The sequence below is a fragment of the Wyeomyia smithii genome, chromosome 1 (genome assembly GCF_029784165.1).
Source record: "Wyeomyia smithii strain HCP4-BCI-WySm-NY-G18 chromosome 1, ASM2978416v1, whole genome shotgun sequence".
NCBI classification, from domain to species: domain Eukaryota; kingdom Metazoa; phylum Arthropoda; class Insecta; order Diptera; family Culicidae; genus Wyeomyia; species Wyeomyia smithii.
Window position 1 is genome coordinate 18296967 of NC_073694.1, and position 18218 is coordinate 18315184.

Sequence of the window (18218 nt, forward strand, 5' to 3'; positions counted from 1 at the left end):
ATTTGATCCAGCGAAATCGAAGGTTGTGGATCTCATCTTTTTCACTGGGGTTTACTTTTTTCACGCATGCAAACGGTAGTGACAAAAGCAGCAGCAAGCGAAAACTTGCGTGCGTTTCTATTCTGTCAGTTGCAGCCAATTTTCATTTCGCTCGGAGTGTAAACTCGTGAATTTCGCTTCACTTAAACTATAAACTGCAGGCTGGTGAAATACCTGCGTGTTCCACAAACGGGTTTTCACGACAGATTTCGCAAGCGAAAATTTACGCTTTTTCACTTGTCAAATTTTTCACTTCGCTTGGAGCTGTAAACTATGCTTAACCACTAAAAACTTTTCATTTCGATTTGATGCAAACATTTTTTAGCGTGTTGATTGTTTACGATTTACCGTCAACACAAAATTTAGGCTTCATGTTTTCTGATCATTTTCTGTGGTCAGTTTGTTAAAAGAAACAAGTGCGTTATACTTCCACTGAGTTGATTTGTGGTTTTAGAAGTTTTGCATACCAGCTAGTGATGGATATAAAAACCGAAGAATGCCCTGCTACTATAGAAGAGGAACGGACAGCTACGATAAAGGTGGAAGATATTATGATATTCGATGCTCCGGATAAGGAACGTGAACAACTAACCAATGAAAGTGACTCTGGCAATGGTGAGGCCTCATTGTCCGCAGCTTCAACAGCCAGCCCCAAAAAGCGAGCCGGCATGCCTGAAATTTTATCTGAGAGTACAGTAGAATCAAGCGGCTCAATTTCGAATATCAAATCCAGGTATTTTTTCTTCTATTTTCTTACTGTATTTAGTGTTTGCTTCATCCGCGAATAATTGTAGTGGACAAATAACAGACTTTTAAAAATTCAGCAAACAAGTCTGAGTTGCAAATTGGGTCCTAAAGCTATACCAGTTTTTATATGTCATTTGAAAAAGCCGCGTTTTCTGAGCAAAACGTGATTTTAAAAAAATGTTTATCGTTTTCCTACAATTTTTCAATGATTAAAAAAAACTGATCGAAAGGTCTTAAATGACATTTCGCCCATGTACGGTATATGGGAGAACTGTCATTTAAGACTTTTCGAGCAGTTTTTTATTCTTCATTTAACAATCGTAACAATCGACGAAAAACGATAATCATTTTTTAAAAATCATGTTTTGCTTGGAAAAGTGCACTCTTTCAGCTGATATATAAAAATCAGAAAACCGTGTAAAATTTTAGGACCCAATGTTCGACACTGCCAACGGAAATGACGAAAACGTTTTCTCTGTCTCAAGTTGAAACGACCTTCAGTGTCATCGATGTCAATTTTCAATGAAAGTTCGGTCATTTGAAGAAATGAGATGTTTGATTTAATATCGAAATTATTTGATTTGAGCCATTCTCAACCGTATGAGCATCGCTAAAGCAACACAACGCGTGCGAAATCACAGAAATGCTACTAGCCACAAACCACTGTCAACTGATTGGAGCTGATAGTGTCTTTCATTCTTAGCTCGTTTTTTTTTGGAAGGATGAAGGTTTCAACTTCAACTGGAAATCCTTTCATGACAGTGAAAGTCTGCAACGCTGGTTACTGTGCCTATGGTAGTTCTGCTTTTATTCTGCTTCACAAATCAACTCACGAAAGCCAAATTGCTGCGAAATTTTAGATGAATGCACGTATTTTTCGTTTGTTTCTTTTTTTAACAAATCACACTTTATCAAATGATTTTTCTATTTCGTTCCAGTGATGCGGACGTTCTGGAGTCAAAGCATGCTGGCGTTAATCAGCGGAAGCACCGCTGCGACATTTGCCCAAATGGCTTTAAAACAAAATTTGCCCTCACAAGGCACCGAAGAACTCATACCGGCGAACGACCGGTCAAATGTGATGTATGCGGACAGGCTTTCACCGCAAGTAGCAGCCTGTGGTCACATAAAACTAGAAAACATTCTCGGGAGCGGAATTTTAACTGTGAAACGTGTGGCAAAGGCTTTTTTACTAATGAACTATTGATGGTTCATCTGAAGGCACACAGTACGTATCGGCCCCACAGGTGTTTGATTTGTGGAAACGGTTTCAAAACTAATGATGTGCTTAAAAAACATATGAGCCGTCACAGCGACGAGCGACCGTTCGTGTGCGACATCTGTGGTTTGTCGTATAAGGCATTGAGTAGTCTGAAGGAGCACAAGACGAAGCATTCAACCTCTTTGGAAACGAATTGTCAAAGTGACAGCAATTCAGTACGGCTTGACTGCGATATATGCGGCAAACGATACAGCAGTAGGGGAACATTGCGTAGACATTACCAACGGCATAAGGGAACTCTTTCTTACGCGTGTAATGTATGCGATACAGACTATTACACCGAGTATGAGTTGAAGGCACACCGCAAGCTGCATAATAACGATAAGAAACGACAGTGTGATATTTGCGGCAAGGCTTATTCGTGCAAACAAACTCTAGCCTATCACATTGCTTCCCACAGGGGAGAATACATTTGCGATATCTGCTCCAGGGGATATAGTTCAAAAAGAAGCCTCACCGTGCATAAATTAATTCATACCGGTGAGCAACCGTTTAAGTGTAATTTGTGTAGCAAAGCTTACAACACAGCCAGTAGACTGCAGGAGCATACCATTTCAAAACACACCTCTGAGAAGTGTTTTAAGTGTGAAATTTGTGGAAAAGATTTTCATCTAAACTCGCAACGGTTGAGGCATTTGGCAGTCCACGGAGTGGATCTTGGTCGTGCTAGCTAGCGAGTCTTCGAATAGTTTACGCGTATGTCTAGCTAAAAACTTTCAACCGCCGACCCGTCGTTGACAGCGGCGGCCTATCGCATGCGAACAACTGAAGTTATGTAATGACGTAAGGCAGTTTATCTATATTAATTTTGTTTAATCATAACAATGCATTGCGAAAATTAAAATATATTTCCTAAACAGATTAAAAAAGATCTGCGTTTTACTAATTCAAACTTCAAATTTCTTCGACTGCCACCTTCGCAGTAGACTACCAAATTTAATCAAATCCACATATGTACTAATTTAGTTTGCAACATTCACTCTTAAAAATTTATTCGAGTGAATAGAGGGTCAATAACTAGAAGGTTACCGTCTTCGAATCAACGACTGATTTACCCTGAAAATACCTCAGTGCGTCTGTATTCCAACTTGGATTTTTTTTAGCCTAATAGAAATAAGCTTTACAAGCTTCAGTCGCATTTGCGATTGAAAACTACAGCACCCTATAGTAACATTTATTCATTACCTTTCCTCTAGACTCACTACACTGCCCATAAAAGCATAAGAGTCCCATATGGGAATGCTCACAATTGAGAAAATTGCAATTGAAGTTCTAATCTTGAATTTGATGCAAATAACTATGATTTGATAAAAAGTATACGAAAACGGGCGATAGCAAGGCGCGATGACAGTTCTCCCCACCGCTGCTGAATCCAAAGCACCTATGTGAGGTGAGATGCGCCGACCGGGAGGTCGTAACACTCTATATATAAAAAATAAAAGCATATCAGTCTCCACGCTTTCTAAGACGGCCAAGGCATTTATTGTCATTCCTTATTGTACATATATCTCATGTGAACAGTTTATTCAATCCATTTTTTTTTAAATGGCCACATTGGATCATATGAGTTACAATATGATGGTTTGGTTTTAACAGATTGCAACATGGGCCGGTGCATGTTACTTACCAAAAAGCAACTAAAGCTGATAGATGAAACATCGTTCGAGATAGAGTCTACAATCATCATCATCATCATCAAACAGTTCACTAGGAATCGCTGCAGACCATAAGTCCACACAACTGAACACTTTAATTCCACTCATTCCAGATGCTAAACCGCAGGCTTAACTTAAGATGGGACTCATATGCCTTTATTTTCAATATGGGACATACAAGGTTTGGTACTTTTCCAGTGTGGCGACGAGACCCCTCGTTGTGGCAGCACTGCGTACAGCGACGCCTCCGAATCCGATAACAGAGTTGACAGAAGTCAAAACCATTGTCACTTCTGATTCCGCAACAATAAACGATAGGAGGAAGAATCTCTACTATTAGTCACTGCATAAAAATCAATTTTCTTTTAAAGCTAAGTTTATATAAATCTTTCAAATACTGTTTTCACAATTACATCGTGAGTATATGATTATAATTATAGTTTGAAACACTTAATTAATAACTTCGCAAATAAAATGAATAGGCAAAGCACATAACCGCGTGGGAAACACCGACCCACTTCCGTGAAACGAGAAAGTGCACCAAAATTTGTAAGCCAGAATAGTTCAATCGAAGTACAAATTAAATTTAACATTAAATGAATTTCAGTTTGAAGCTGCACCTAAGTAAAACGGTCTGCTAGCAAAATTTGGACATTATCACTTCCTCTCTAACCTAACAAATCTTCAAAAAATTTTGTTTGAGGTTACGGAAACGATGGAAGATCGCGTAGAAACCACCGATTATAACTGCCAGTCCTGCGACCGACCAGATACTGCCGAAAATGACATGGTCCAGTGTAACCTATGCAAGCTGTGGAAACATTTCAGCTGCGCAGGTGTGGATGATCGTATTAAGCAACGTAGTGCCAAGTATATCTGTAGATCGTGTAATGATAACTATTTGAAGCCTCAGGATGAAGCACATCCGGGTAAAGGACAGAAAGTCGCCTCTAAGACGAGTTCTAAAAGAGGAAAGAAAACCACCGTTCCTCCGGGAAGTGTATCTTCGAGCATACGTATCGCGCTCCTAGAGGAAAAACTAAAACTGGTCGAGGAAGAACGACAACTGAAAGAGCAGGAGATACTGGAACAAGAAGAGATCAGAAATCGACAGCTGCAAGAAGCAGAACGGCAGCTGGAAGAGCAACGGCAAATCGCTGCAGCTGAGAAGGAGATACGTGAACGTAAACTGCAGGCAGAATTGGCAGCGAAACGGATGCAACAACAGATTCGAAAAGAGTCGTACGAGAAACGTCAGGAAATTATTCGGCAACTGGCCGGAAATAGTAGCTACAGTGAATCGATTGCGGAACCGACAAAAAAAGTGAGGGACTGGCTTAAATGCCAGCAACAATCGTTTAGAAACAATCAACATAACAATGAAATGGAACGAGAATGCAACGGAGCAAGTGAGTTTTCTGATGAATTGAAAAGTTACAAAATAGTCACACCAGTACCGTCCAACGATAGCGCTCCCACCTGAAGACATTGAATCGGTACTTCCCACCAGCGTTGCCAGGTCATTTTTTTAAAAATCTGGAAAAGGCAAAATAAAAATCTGGAAAAAATCTGGCGGTCATTTCGTGGGGTGAAAGGTTAATTTTTCGGATAAAAGTCTTGAGGTACGCAAAATTTGACGTGACAAAATTGCAAAATTTCGCGCTAAAATTGAAGTGATGACCTTTTTGCGGAACAGAGAAAATAAAATCTGGATAAAATCTGGATCATCCATGAAAAATCTGGATAATTGGACATCAAAGCTGTCTACCTGGATACATGTTCAAAAATCTGGATAATCCAGCTAAATCTGGATACCTGGCAACGCTGCTCGTAGTGCAAAACTCGGGCTGCCCAAAGAGCGCGGATACCTCACCAGTAATGAGCTGCGTCTCGCCGAAGAGGCATTGTGGAAAACAGCGCAAAACGATGAATTTTCCGCCGAAGTGGCCATACTTAGTAAAACGCAAGGTCCACCCGAGGACCGTCATGCTATTGTAACGAAATCAAGTCCTATCTTTAACAGATGGCCCTATCTTGATAATAACGGGGTGCTGCGTAGTCGCGGACGTATCGGAGCGGCCCCTTCCGTGCCAACCGAAGCGAAATTTCCGGTAATTCTTCCCAAAAACCAGAGTATAACTTTCTTACTTGTAAACTGGTACCACCGGTGCTATCGCCATGCAAACAGGGAGACAATTTATAACGAAATTCGCCAACGCTTCGAAATTCCCAATCTGCGACGCTTGTTGGGAAAAGTTACTTCAAAATGTGCTTTCTGTCGACTAGCAAAGACCGTCCCGAGACCCCCTGTGATGTCTCAACTACCTAAAATGCGAGTGACCGCGTTCACACAACCCCTTACATTCACAGGAGTGGATTATTTCGTGCCAGTGTTGGTCAAACTGGGCAGGTGCAACGTTAAACGCTGGGTGGCCGTATTTACATGCCTCACTATAAGAGCCATCCACTTGGAGATAGTGCACTCATTAAGTACTGATTCGTGTGTCATGGCAGTACAGCGTTTTATATGTCGACGCGGTACACCGAAAGAGTTCTGGAGCGAAAACGCAACGTGCTTTCAAGGCACCAGCAACGCACTAGATTTGCAACGCGAAGAGAGAAACAATGCGCTGGCTGAGAAGTTTATTTCACCCACTACCTCATGGAAATTTATTCCCCCAGCTGCACCCCACATGGGTGGGGCTTGGGAGAGGTTGGTGAAGTCAGTGAAAGTAGCTACAGCAGTGATATTAGAGAGCCCTCGCAAACCCGATGACGAAACATTAGAGACGATTCTCCTAGAAGCAGAACAACTGATTAACAGTCGACCGCTTACATTCATTCCTCTGGAACACGCGGACCAAGAAGCTCTGACACCCAACCACTTTTTGTTGGGTAACTCTGCGGGCCATAAATTTTTGTTCTGCACTGAGAACCAGTTGGAAACTGGCCAGGTTCATCACTGAAGAATTTTGGCGGCGGTGGTTAAAGGAATACCTCCCTGTCATTACCAGAAGATGTAAATGGTTCGACGACGTCGCTGACTTGAAGGTTGGTGACCTGGTGCTCGTGGTCGAAGGTACAACTAGAAGTCAGTGGACGAGAGGACGAAGCAAACAAGTATATCCCGGGAAGGACGGCAGAGTTCGTCAGGCGCTGGTGCTGACATCGTCGGGAATCCTTCGAAGACCAGCAGTTAAACTAGCTGTACTGGACGTCGCGAAAAATAGTCAACCTGATCAAGACCGTATGGACGGGCATCAAGGTTTACAGGCGGGGGAATGTGGTGACGAGACCCCTCGTTGTGGCAGCACTGCGTACAGCGACGCCTCCGAATACGATAACAGAGTTGACAGAAGTCAAAACCATTGTCACGTCTGATTCCGCAACAATAAACGATAGGAGGAAGAATCTCTACTATTAGTTACTGCATAAAAATCAATTTTCTTTTAAAGCTTAGTTTATATAAATCTTTTAAATACTGTTTTCACAATTACATCGTGAGTATATGATTATAATTATAGTTTGAAACACCTAATTAATAACTTCGCAAATAAAATGAATAGGCAAAGCACATAACCGCGTGGGAAACACCGACCCACTTCCGTGAAACGAGAAAGTGCACCAAAATTTGTAAGCCAGAATAGTTCAATCGAAGTACAAATTAAATTTAACATTAAATGAATTTCGGTTTGAAGCTGAACCTAAGTAAAACGGTCTGCTAGCAACATTTGGACATTATCACTTCCTCTCTAACCTAACATCCAGTATTTTTCAGAACAAACTTTCAAATTTTATTAGGGCATACGAAAATTTGAATAAAATTGGATACATTGACAGTATAAACCAGGGAGATGGCTACATGCTATCTCTTTCTATGTTGAATGAGTGAAGAGTCTTCCCGACTAAAGTGAAAAGTATATGGAAATTTTGCTGGGCGCCTGCCTCGGGGCTTAATTTTTAAATAAAGCCCCGATATGTTCGCTACTGTCAAACGTGTAGAGTTTAGATAGGGCTGCCATTCCCTTGGTATAAACTAAAATTTGCCTAAAAGTCAAATGGGACTCTTATGCTTTTATGGGAAGTACACTGCCGCGCATAGCATGTCAGTCTTACCTGCATTTTCAGCAAGCCGAGAAAAACGCGTTTTTATATGGTTTTAAAACATTGCTTCTTACGAGATGGGACAATATGTTTGGATGTTTTCCAGCAGTTTTTCAAAACAAAGTTGTTGAGCTCATCCATTGTTACGAAACTATGCATTGTTAGCTACAATTTACGCGCAACAACTCAATTTTATTGAAAATGCAAATGGGACTGACTTGCTATGCTCTCCTTTGGGGAGTCAGCTTTGCCAACAAAAATAAAAAGTAAAAAGACATTGGGTTTCCTGAGATAATTCTGAAAATGTTACCTGCAATATGAAGTTGTAATTCGGCCATCGGTTATGGTCTCATCCACGATGTCAACCGTAGGCTCTCGTTGTACAACACCGTAAGATGCGGCGGCCGTTATTATGGGCTCATCACATACATAAGACATACGTAACACTCAGGAAGAAATCTTCCAAAAAAGTTGGTACAAAATGAACTACTCGAAAGTACCAACCTCTGTAAAAAAAACCTCTGTTTGAGTTGTTTTTGAAGGCAGTGTACCTGCGCAGCCCTGCATTTGTCTCGTTCCTACTCGAAAAATGCTGCATTGATTTTGTAAATAACTTTTTGACAGTTCCTTATGGGATTTTCTTTGGGACTCGATAAGGCCGAGAAAAAGAAAATTCATTTTGTTCATTATTTATCGAGCAGTTTGACAGGGCGAGGTACGGAGTACTATGGGGCAACGTGTACCAGAAAAAAACGCCAGTGTTACGTATGTCTTATGTATGTGGGCTCATTGAAATTTTCTGCTTCTGCTTTCTAGCACAGATTGCTACTGAATCGCTATTTGTATCCGGTCTCACGGGTATCATAATCGCTTTAATCTTGGTTACCTTTTTTGAATCGAAAATTTCCATTTCGACGTTTTGAACTGAATTAAGATATATTTAAAAAAAAAAATTACGGAAGTTAACAACTTTTCCGAACCGTTTGAATATCTCTCTGCATAAAAATACTGCGGTTTTTACGGATCAATGAGTAAAAATGTTTAAGCGTGCACTGTCATACGAGACGACCACCGAAGAGTAACAAAAAAAGAAGACCGAAAAACAATAAAAACTTCATCTGTAAGACGCGAGGCTTGGTTGAAAAAATTATAAAACATATTCAATGTTCTCCGTTCTATTTGCCGTGTTCAAGTGAAAACGCCTAAATTGTTTGAAATTTGATCTTGGTTGAAGTGTATAATTGTGTGCTTGATATAGAAGAAGTGCCTTGAAATGGAAGAACCCGCTTCAATGATGGAAACAGAAGACGCCACCATAAAGGTGGAGGAAATTTCGATATTCGATGTGCTAGATACGGAACCAGTGTCAACCAGCGCAAATAATGATGGCCATTTCGTTGAGCCCACAGCTATGACAACAGCTTTACCGGAAGATCCAAGTGTTGTGAAACCAACTACGAGCATCGTTAAATCGGAAACGCCGACATCTGAAACTGCAATGGCTGATGGCAAAATTGCCGGCTCCAGTTCCAGGTAAATGTTTTCTTTTTTCTTTGGGCGTAGGGTTACGTAGTTTTAAGAGTAAAAATCATATTCTTTCGGATCTCATAGAACGATTTATGTGAGGGTTCAGACTTTCATAACTGTGCTTTTTTATCTATCGAAGCATGTACTCTATAAGCCTAGTCCAATTGAGTTTCGCGGTGGGAACAAATTTGTCAATGATTTTAGCATTTGGACCGGGGTTCTTTTTCAACCATAATTTTGATCGGATACCCGGAGACATCGTGGGTGTCAGAGCTCTTCTTTCTATTAGACACTTTCCTTCTGTCGCAGTGGGACGGAAGCCTTAAAGATAATTTTAATCGCTATTGGCACTGAAAATTACTGCTGTCACGGTAAATTTGCGCTTAAACGACACAAGAAAATTCACAATAGCGAACCAAATGCAATGTAAAATTTGTGGAAGATTGTACTCGAAGGACAAATATCTGGTTTCACACATCGCAACTAACAGTTAAGAACACCACAAGCAAGTCTGTAATACTTGTGACAAAGTTTACGTCCTAAAAAGTCACCTCGAGACTCACAGGAAAATCCAAACAGGCGAACGACCGTTCGAATGTGAAATATGCAGCAAAAAAACGTCAGATTTAGCTTATCAAACTACCACATGACGATCCATACTGAGGATAAGCAATTTGTGGCGAATGAGGTTTCCTGAAAGAGAACCTAACATTACATCAGAAAACGCATAGTACAGGTCGCTTTCGCAGCTGCATGGATTCCAAGAACTCACACAGAATAAGGAGAAGCATTTTGCGAAAACTAAAATAATCTTGAGTAACTCAGATTTGAACTAAACACTGTTTCCTGTTTTTATCCCACAATCTATCAGATGGTTTTCTTCTGTTGCAGCGATGCAGAAGCTCTTGGAACGACTGTTTCTGCGACCGCTGATGGCTCTGAAAGTTACAGCTGCAACATCTGTGGCAAACAGTACAGCCACAAAAAACCGTTCCAAAGTCACTACTATCGCCACAAGACAAATCTTCTGTTCGAGTGTGACATTTGCAGCAAAAAGTATTATTACAAGTGTTCGTTGAAAATGCACATGAGAATCCACAGTAGTGAACCCAAAAAGCAATGCAATATTTGTGGGCGGTCGTATCTACACGACCATCAGCTGGCGCTGGCCACAACAGACCCCAACCAAAGTATATTTGCAACATTTGTGACAAAGTATACCTGGTTAGAAGTAATTTCAAGGCTCACGTGAGAATCCATAACAGCGATCGACCGTTCGAATGTAAAATATGCGGCAAAATATTCACCAATGCCAACGATTTATCCTGTCACATGACAATTCATACCGGAGATACGAATGTTATATGTGAAGTATGCGGCAAACGATTCACCAAAAAAGGAAATCTCATTCAGCATCGAAAGCGACACGGTACAGATCGCCCGCACAGGTGCCCAGTTTGCCCAAAAGCCTTCATATTTCGTCATGAGCTCGAGCTGCATATGACTTCTCACACGGACGAGCGACGTTTCAGTTGGGAAATTTGCGGTGCACCCTTCAAAACGCCAAATGGTGTACACAATCACATGAAAATGCACAGCTCACAGCGTCCCCATAGATGCACGATTTGTGGAAGCGGGTTCACATTCGCTAACCGGCTTGAGCAACACATGGCCTGTCACAGCGGAGAGCGACCGTTCAAATGTGAAGTCATTGAAAATTTCAATGATTATATACATTATGCATATAAAAGCACCCAGATTTATTTTCTGGTATCTTTTCTTATAACTAGAAGTAATTGCTTTCAATTTGGTCCAAAAAGATCGAAAATCGATCAACTGGTTCAAAAGTTATGAATTTTTTGAAATAAAATACATCGATTATAGCCGTTTTTTTATGGTCACCCTATTTCGGAGCTAGTCTCCCTAACAACCCAACGGAACAATACGGGTTTGATTATTTTCAACATAGATCCATCCCTGCGATTTTGAGCACAATTGAAGCACTTTGTGTGACCAACTTCGAAATAGGGTGACCATAAATTTTTAAATGATTTTCTGACATTATGGTCAAATTTATTTGACATCATGGTTGTTGTTTGTCCGTGTTTGCCCCATGTAAAAATTAGAGAGTGACAAACAATTATCTTTAACCAAATTTTTATCTGTCAAAAAGTGACAAATATTTGACGCTTGGTCAAAGAGTGTATTAGAGCCTTTAATCTGATGAAAGACTCGGTTTTTATTTTGGAGAACAAAAAACGATTGCATTATTTTTATCGAAATGAGTTGCAAAAAAATGTTAAAAAGTATTTAAATAGCGGAAATGTTTGGTTTATTACTTCATGTACGTTATCCTAATGTACGGATACCTCCGAACAGAGTTAAGAGTTCAGGGTTAGACATTTCTACCAATTCAGGATCTTTTTGTACTTCGTATAGACACGCCGTCCAGTAACATTTTGTACTGGTAGAACCGAAATCTTGGCCCGTTTCTTTCGGGTCTTAGTCATTTCGTGCAGCAAATGAACCAGACTTTTGTCATGTTTTTGGCTAATAGCTCGGTTGTCTGCTGGTTAGGGTTGTGATGGTAACTGAGGAAGTTGATTCCATATTTCGTGGCCGCCGGACGAAGGGAAAGTTTTTTCTATGTAACATTCTAGCTGCTTGCGTCAAGCGAAGTGAATCTGGTGTTTTGTACGTTTTTATACCTTTTTGCTAGTAAATCCTGACCAATATGGAAGCTGAGAATGTACACGATTAGGTTTCGTACTTTTCAGGTAATTTTTACGTTAAGTACAGGAAAACCATTGTTTTCCATTTCCTTGAGCTAACGAATCTTCTCATCATCCGACGAGTTTTCTTGGTCCGTTTGTCACAAAGGTGGATACGAATTAATGGAATACTTTGCTAGCATGATATACCGTTTTTCCTACAGTTTTGACCAACTACAAGCACTTCTGCAATTGTTCTCCGTTATAAATTCGAATAATTCCCTTTCTTGGTTTTTATTGCATTAGTTCAGTACACGGGGAAAGTTTGAAATTATAATCGATTCTAAACAAATTTGAGCCGCAATTCACGAAAAATATTGTGTTAGTTGAGCGTGAACAAATGTTTTTCCGAGTGTGTTGTTATTGTCAGCCAAATCTGTTACCACATACATAAGACATGCGTAGCACTGGCGTTTTTTTCTGGTATACGTACCTCGTCCTGTCCAACTGCCTGACTAATAATGAACCAAATGAATTTTCTTTTCCTCGGCTTTATCGAGCTCCAAGGAAAATCCCATAAGAGGCCATCCACATACCACGTGGACAGATTTTAAACGATTTTCAAAGTAGACATTCATATAAATTTTAAAAATTTTGTATTGACCGTGGACATTGCACATACAATATATCAATAGTGTGCTGCCCCAAGATGTAGCACGTTCATTGTAGTGCTCTGAGTGTCACACCAACCATCGATGCGACAAAGATAATGATGATGATGATGCTACATATATTTCGAGGTTTAAGTACTATTTGTATAGAACTATGATTTTGTGCTGTAGCGTCACACATTTTTTGAGAAACTGGAAAAATATTCGTGATTTTAAACTACTCACATCACACAATCACATCTTAATTCTATAACTATATAACTTCCCCAAAATGCAACATTTTGTACAGTTTCTTCATACTAACAAACTGATTTAAAAATGTTTACAGTTATTCATTCATAAACATGTGAATATGTGTCTGAAAATTACACTTTTCCAAGTAATATCCAAAATTTCTCTAATTTACTAAACCTTTTTTGATCTTTTTATGCGTCATTGAAATAGTGTGACTAGAGGTACACGGAACTAAATGATGTGTGAATATTGGCTATAGATAAAAAAATCATAATTTTGGATTTTTTCTTAAATGTTTACACATACTATTACAATTCAACTTAATTCCTAGTGTAAATTCAACATATTCGTTAAAAAATTGGTTACGAATAACCATATTCACAAGTCAAGGCAGTGGGGTGTTAATGAAATGACCACGTGGTATTTTTTCTTGAGTTACGATAATGTAGAATGTATTGAAAGTTGAATAATAAAAATACAGTCAGGTTTTTTTTACGCGGGGGATACGTACCTCGTAAAAAAAAACCGCGTTAGTTCGAAAATCCGCGTAAAAAACCGCGCTAATTCAAAAATCCGCGTAAAAAAACCGCGTTAATTCAAAAATCCGCGTAAAAAAAAACACGTTTTTTTTTAAATCCGCGTAAAGTAGTCCAGCAAGAAGGGCTTTAGAAAAAACCCTAGACGCTCCAGAACCAGTATTTAAAATTGTCCTCTTTGACGGTTATTCCGGATCTTTCGGTGGGCGGAGAGTATTTTTTGGACTAAGTCTTTTACTAGATAAACATTTAAACGTTTCTGGTTCCAACCCACGTTGATTCGGAAATTCGTGAATTTTTTTTTTAATTAGCGCGGTATCGCGTAAAAAAAACCGCGTTAATTCAAAAATCCGCGTAAAAAAACCGCGTTAATTCAAAAATCCGCGTAAAAAAACACGTTAATTCAAAAATCCGCGTAAAAAAACCGCGTAAAAAAACCTAACTGTATAAAAATTTAGATGCATTTTTGGCACTTCACAAATAAAAAGACGACGTGGTTAAAGTCGCAGGGGGGACAGGGGGATTGACCAAAAGACCACGGGGGGTATAAAAATTCATCAAAATATGACCACGTGATTTAGGAACGGCCCCATAGCAAATTTCTTTTCTTTACGGGACGACACGCTGCGCAAAAAAGCACGTGTTTGAAGATTATCGTCGGCTGCGTATAGTTACAGCTTTTAACAACGTTTTTAATGATGATTTTTGTTTCGAATGAGAGTTAATGACTTTAAGTCTCATATCGCATGCTAAGAATGCTGAAAACAAGAACAATAAATGGTGCTATTGTCGTTTTCTCAGACTGCCCATTTTGCTAACACAAACAATTTTTTGGATCGATGTGATTTCCAAAAAAATAATTTTGCCACTAAATCATCTTCACCCACGTGTCTCACTCAAATATGCTTAATTATTTCCATGTCATTGAAAACTATATTTTCCTGAAGTTTCACTGAAGGAGAAACTTAAATTCGACACGGCGAAAACTACATCACATTGCTTTGCTGTTGAGGGTGAGCTTATTCTGATTATTTCTCAAATAACTAACTAGGGTAAAGGCACCGGTTTTAGCCATAGCACCAGTTTTGGTCATGATGGAATAAAATTGTTAATTGTGAAGAAGTATCTTGAATTACTTCTATTTCGAAGTCTCCTATTGAAACTGCTGATGTTATTCGAAAAATATATTACTTACTGTAGCAAACAAATATGCGTATTTTACTTTTAATAAAGGAACTAATTATACTCTCCCAGGTTTACTGTACAGTCTAACGTTTAGGTAATTTGCAAGCTATTTTTGATAGAGCATAAACGTGTTAAGGTTTATACATTTCTATAGCAAATTTTGTTACCATCACCAAACACAACTTATTACAGCACATGGATAAAAAAATGGACATTATGGTATGATTTTTCTCTGCAATATCAAAACAAACAAAAGCTTCCAAAAACGATCAATGATCCGTTTTTGGCCACATATCAATGCAATTCCATAATTCATAATCCTGGTAGTAGCCATATGTAAACAAATCCATGGTAACGTATTAACATTGATGCAAAACGTGAAAAGTACGAAGTTTTTCGGGCTGTCATAAGATATCGCATGAGATTCGTGAAAACACAAAACTGGTTTTGGATAAGAAAGATTGCATTACTACAGCACCGCTATTTGATATAATATATCCGTTCTCTATTTGTTCATATTATTTACAAAATTGTAACTTCGGTTGTATGGTATCTACCGAAAGTTGGTAGATAATACGAATAAGTTTCTATGTGAAAAAAAGTAAAGAGTGGAAGCTTATCAATAAAGATAAATGATAGAAGAAAAATTAACATAAATCAATGATGTGATTTCAGTGTCATTAAATATCCTACTCAATTTAAATAAAATTCTAGCTCGAAGTACTTTTCATTGCCAGCTATGTGTGAATATAATATTATTATTTGGTTTGATTAATAGATATACTGGCCTTTTAGTTAGTTGAATAACGCGGAATTTTTGCTGTTAAATATATCTACAGGATAAAGTCAAATTATAAAATAAATTCTTGTGAATTCAACTTTTTCGTGAATTGGCCAAAATAGGAGCCCCGAGTGGCCAATTAAGAAATGCTATGGCCAAAATAAGAGCCTAGAAAAGTTTTTTGGTTGGAAAATATTTAAACAAAATAACATAATTTTACTATTTAAACTCAAAGTTAGTGAAAAATATGTGCGAGTTCATCCGATTTCCACGTTGAACTGATTCACTTACATATTTTTCGAAGGAAGCAGGCCAAATATCTCTCACCAATAAGATACTATGGCCAAAACCGGTGCTTCTACCCTATTGTTTCAATCTACATAATACTCCCAGGATCATGTTGGTATGTAACAGGCATAACTGATTTGTGTTAATTTCAATGGTTTACATAGAAATGAGCAACAGTCCATCTTGCCCGCCCTGTCCGTGTTGCCCGTTGTTCCCCTACTATGGGAGCGAGTGCCCTATGCACTTTTTTTCATTTCGCTTTGGCGCAGACCAGTTGGTCCATGACAGGCTGTCATGTCATTGATAACCAAGTATGTATACAGTGCAGACTGTTATAAACTTTTTTTTTTCTTCATCTATAATTTATTTGACACGGCACAAATACAATTTAATCTTTAACGGCGCCAATTATATCTGGTAGCTTACTTTCTAAAGTATCTTAATAACTAAAAGCAAATTTTTTATCCTCGCTGCTGACTACGAGCTGGAACTAAATCTAACTTAAAGCTAGAATGTTTTGCATTAAAAGCACTGATTTGTTGTTTGATGGTTTTCCATCGCCATAGGTAAGCAGCATATTGAATATGTTCCGCTGCTGGGCCAAGATATTACGGACTGGCATACTGGGTTGTCTCCCTCAGGACCTGAGAGTATCGTGCGGGTCTAGTTGCTGTTTCCGGATCCGGGGCTTAACGTGTTCTTGTCGTTTGGTTGGATGTAGGCGGAAGGGAATAGGATTAAACTGGGGCGTGGATGGATTTCAGGAAAACGTATATAAGGGACATGTAGGATAGGTCACGGCTCGCCAAGACATCACGAACAGGATCAGCCGACTGCCTACTTTCGGCCTGCAGGGAAGCTATTAATTTAGACCTGGCGTCACGGTGTAAAGGGCATGACCAAACAACGTGCTCTATGTCGTGATAACCTTCACCACAGGCACAGATACCACTTTCCCCGAGCCCAACACGACGGAGATGCGCGTCAAATTTATAGTGATTGGACATAAGTCGGGACATCACGCAAATGGAATCCCGACCTACATCCAACCCCTTGAACCACGGGTTCGTCGACACCTTGGGGATTATGGAATGTAACCACCTTCCCAGTTCCCCTCTGGTCCAAGAATTTTGCCAACTGATGATCGTATTCTGACGTACAAGTACGAAAAATTCATTAAAGGCAATTGGTCTTTCATAAATATCACCGTTTGTTGCGCCCACCTTAGCCAAAGAGTCCGCTTTCTCATTACCCGGTATCGAGCAGTGAGATGGGACCCACGCTAAGGTAATCTGAGTAGATTTTTCGGATAAAGCACTCAGATGTTCCCGTATTTTCCCCAGGAAATACGGAGAGTGCTTAACATCTTTCATCGATCGGAGAGCCTCAATGGAACTGAGACTGTCCGTAAAGATGAAATAATGGTCCGTGGGCATTTTTTCGATAATCCCTAGGGTGTACTGAATTGCAGCTAATTCTGCGACGTAAACAGAAGCAGGATTATCGAGTTTATGGGAGACGGTTAAATTGTTATTGAAGATACCGAAGCCAGTGGACCCATCAAGAAGTGATCCGTCAGTGTAGTACATATTGTCGCAGTTGATGTTTCGATATTTATTGGAAAAAATTTTAGGGATCTGCTGCACGCGTAAATGATCCGGGATTCCACGAGTTTCTTCTATCATGGATGTATCGAAAAACACAGTAGAATCAGAAGTATTTGATAAGTCGACACGATTTGGAATATTCGAAGAAGGGTTTATATTTTGGGACATGTGATTGAAATACAATGTCATAAAACGGGTTTGAGAATTAAGTTCGATTAACCTTTCAAAATTTTCAATCACGGGACGGTTCAGGACCTCACATTTGATAAGAATACGAGAAGACAGGCTCCAGAAGCGGTTTTTCAATGGTAGTACTCCAGCTAAGACCTCCAAACTCATCGTATGGGTCGACTGCATGCAACCTAAGGCGATACGCAAACAACGATATTGTATTCGCTCCAGTTTGATCAGATGTGTGTTTGCTGCGGAGCGGAAGCAGAAACACCCGTATTCAATAACAGACAATATCGTTGTTTGGTAAAGCCTTATAAGGTCTCCTGGGTGGGCTCCCCACCATTGTCCGGTTATTGTACGAAGAAAATTCACTCTTTGTTGACATTTTTTCATCAGATACCTCACGTGACAACCCCAGGTGCCTTTAGAGTCGAACCAGACACCAAGATATTTGTGTACCAAAACCTGAGAAATCGTTTTACCCATTAATTGTGTTCGAAGCTGAGCAGGTTCATGCTTCCTAGAAAAAACTACTATCTCAGTCTTCTCCGGAGAGAATTCGATACCTAGCTGTAAAGTCCAAGCAGACAAATTGTCCAAGGTATCTTGCAATGGTCCTTGCAAATCGGCAGCTTTGGCTCCTGTAACAGAGATTACACTGTCGTCTGCAAGTTGTC

General features: G+C 39.5%; 3 protein-coding genes across 6 annotated transcripts in view; all 3 read left to right on the top strand.

The window, feature by feature from the left end:
• The first annotated feature begins 386 nt into the window (after nucleotides 1-386).
• On the top strand, nucleotides 387-2937 carry LOC129734001 (zinc finger protein 62 homolog). The gene is made up of 2 exons (XM_055695680.1): nucleotides 387-772; nucleotides 1725-2937. The coding sequence occupies exons 1-2, from the start codon at nucleotides 516-518 to the stop codon at nucleotides 2740-2742; spliced, it is 1275 nt and encodes a 424-aa protein (XP_055551655.1). The 5' UTR covers nucleotides 387-515; the 3' UTR covers nucleotides 2743-2937.
• A 1087-nt stretch (nucleotides 2938-4024) lies between these two features.
• Nucleotides 4025-5545, top strand: LOC129734006 (involucrin-like). The gene is made up of 3 exons (XM_055695687.1): nucleotides 4025-4139; nucleotides 4206-4272; nucleotides 4331-5545. The coding sequence occupies exon 3, from the start codon at nucleotides 4439-4441 to the stop codon at nucleotides 5204-5206; it is 768 nt and encodes a 255-aa protein (XP_055551662.1). The 5' UTR covers nucleotides 4025-4139; nucleotides 4206-4272; nucleotides 4331-4438; the 3' UTR covers nucleotides 5207-5545.
• Nucleotides 5546-8884: 3339 nt separating this feature from the next.
• Nucleotides 8885-18218, top strand: part of LOC129733991 (zinc finger protein 728-like) — a 77200-nt gene continuing 67866 nt past the window's right edge. For 3 of the 4 annotated variants that reach the window (XM_055695655.1, XM_055695653.1, XM_055695652.1), the window contains exon 1: nucleotides 8885-9360. In XM_055695655.1, the coding sequence (XP_055551630.1) occupies nucleotides 9101-9360 (260 nt within the window). In that variant the 5' untranslated portion in view covers nucleotides 8885-9100. The remainder of the gene's footprint in view (nucleotides 9361-18218) is intronic. The other variant, XM_055695656.1, reaches the window with a different exon arrangement.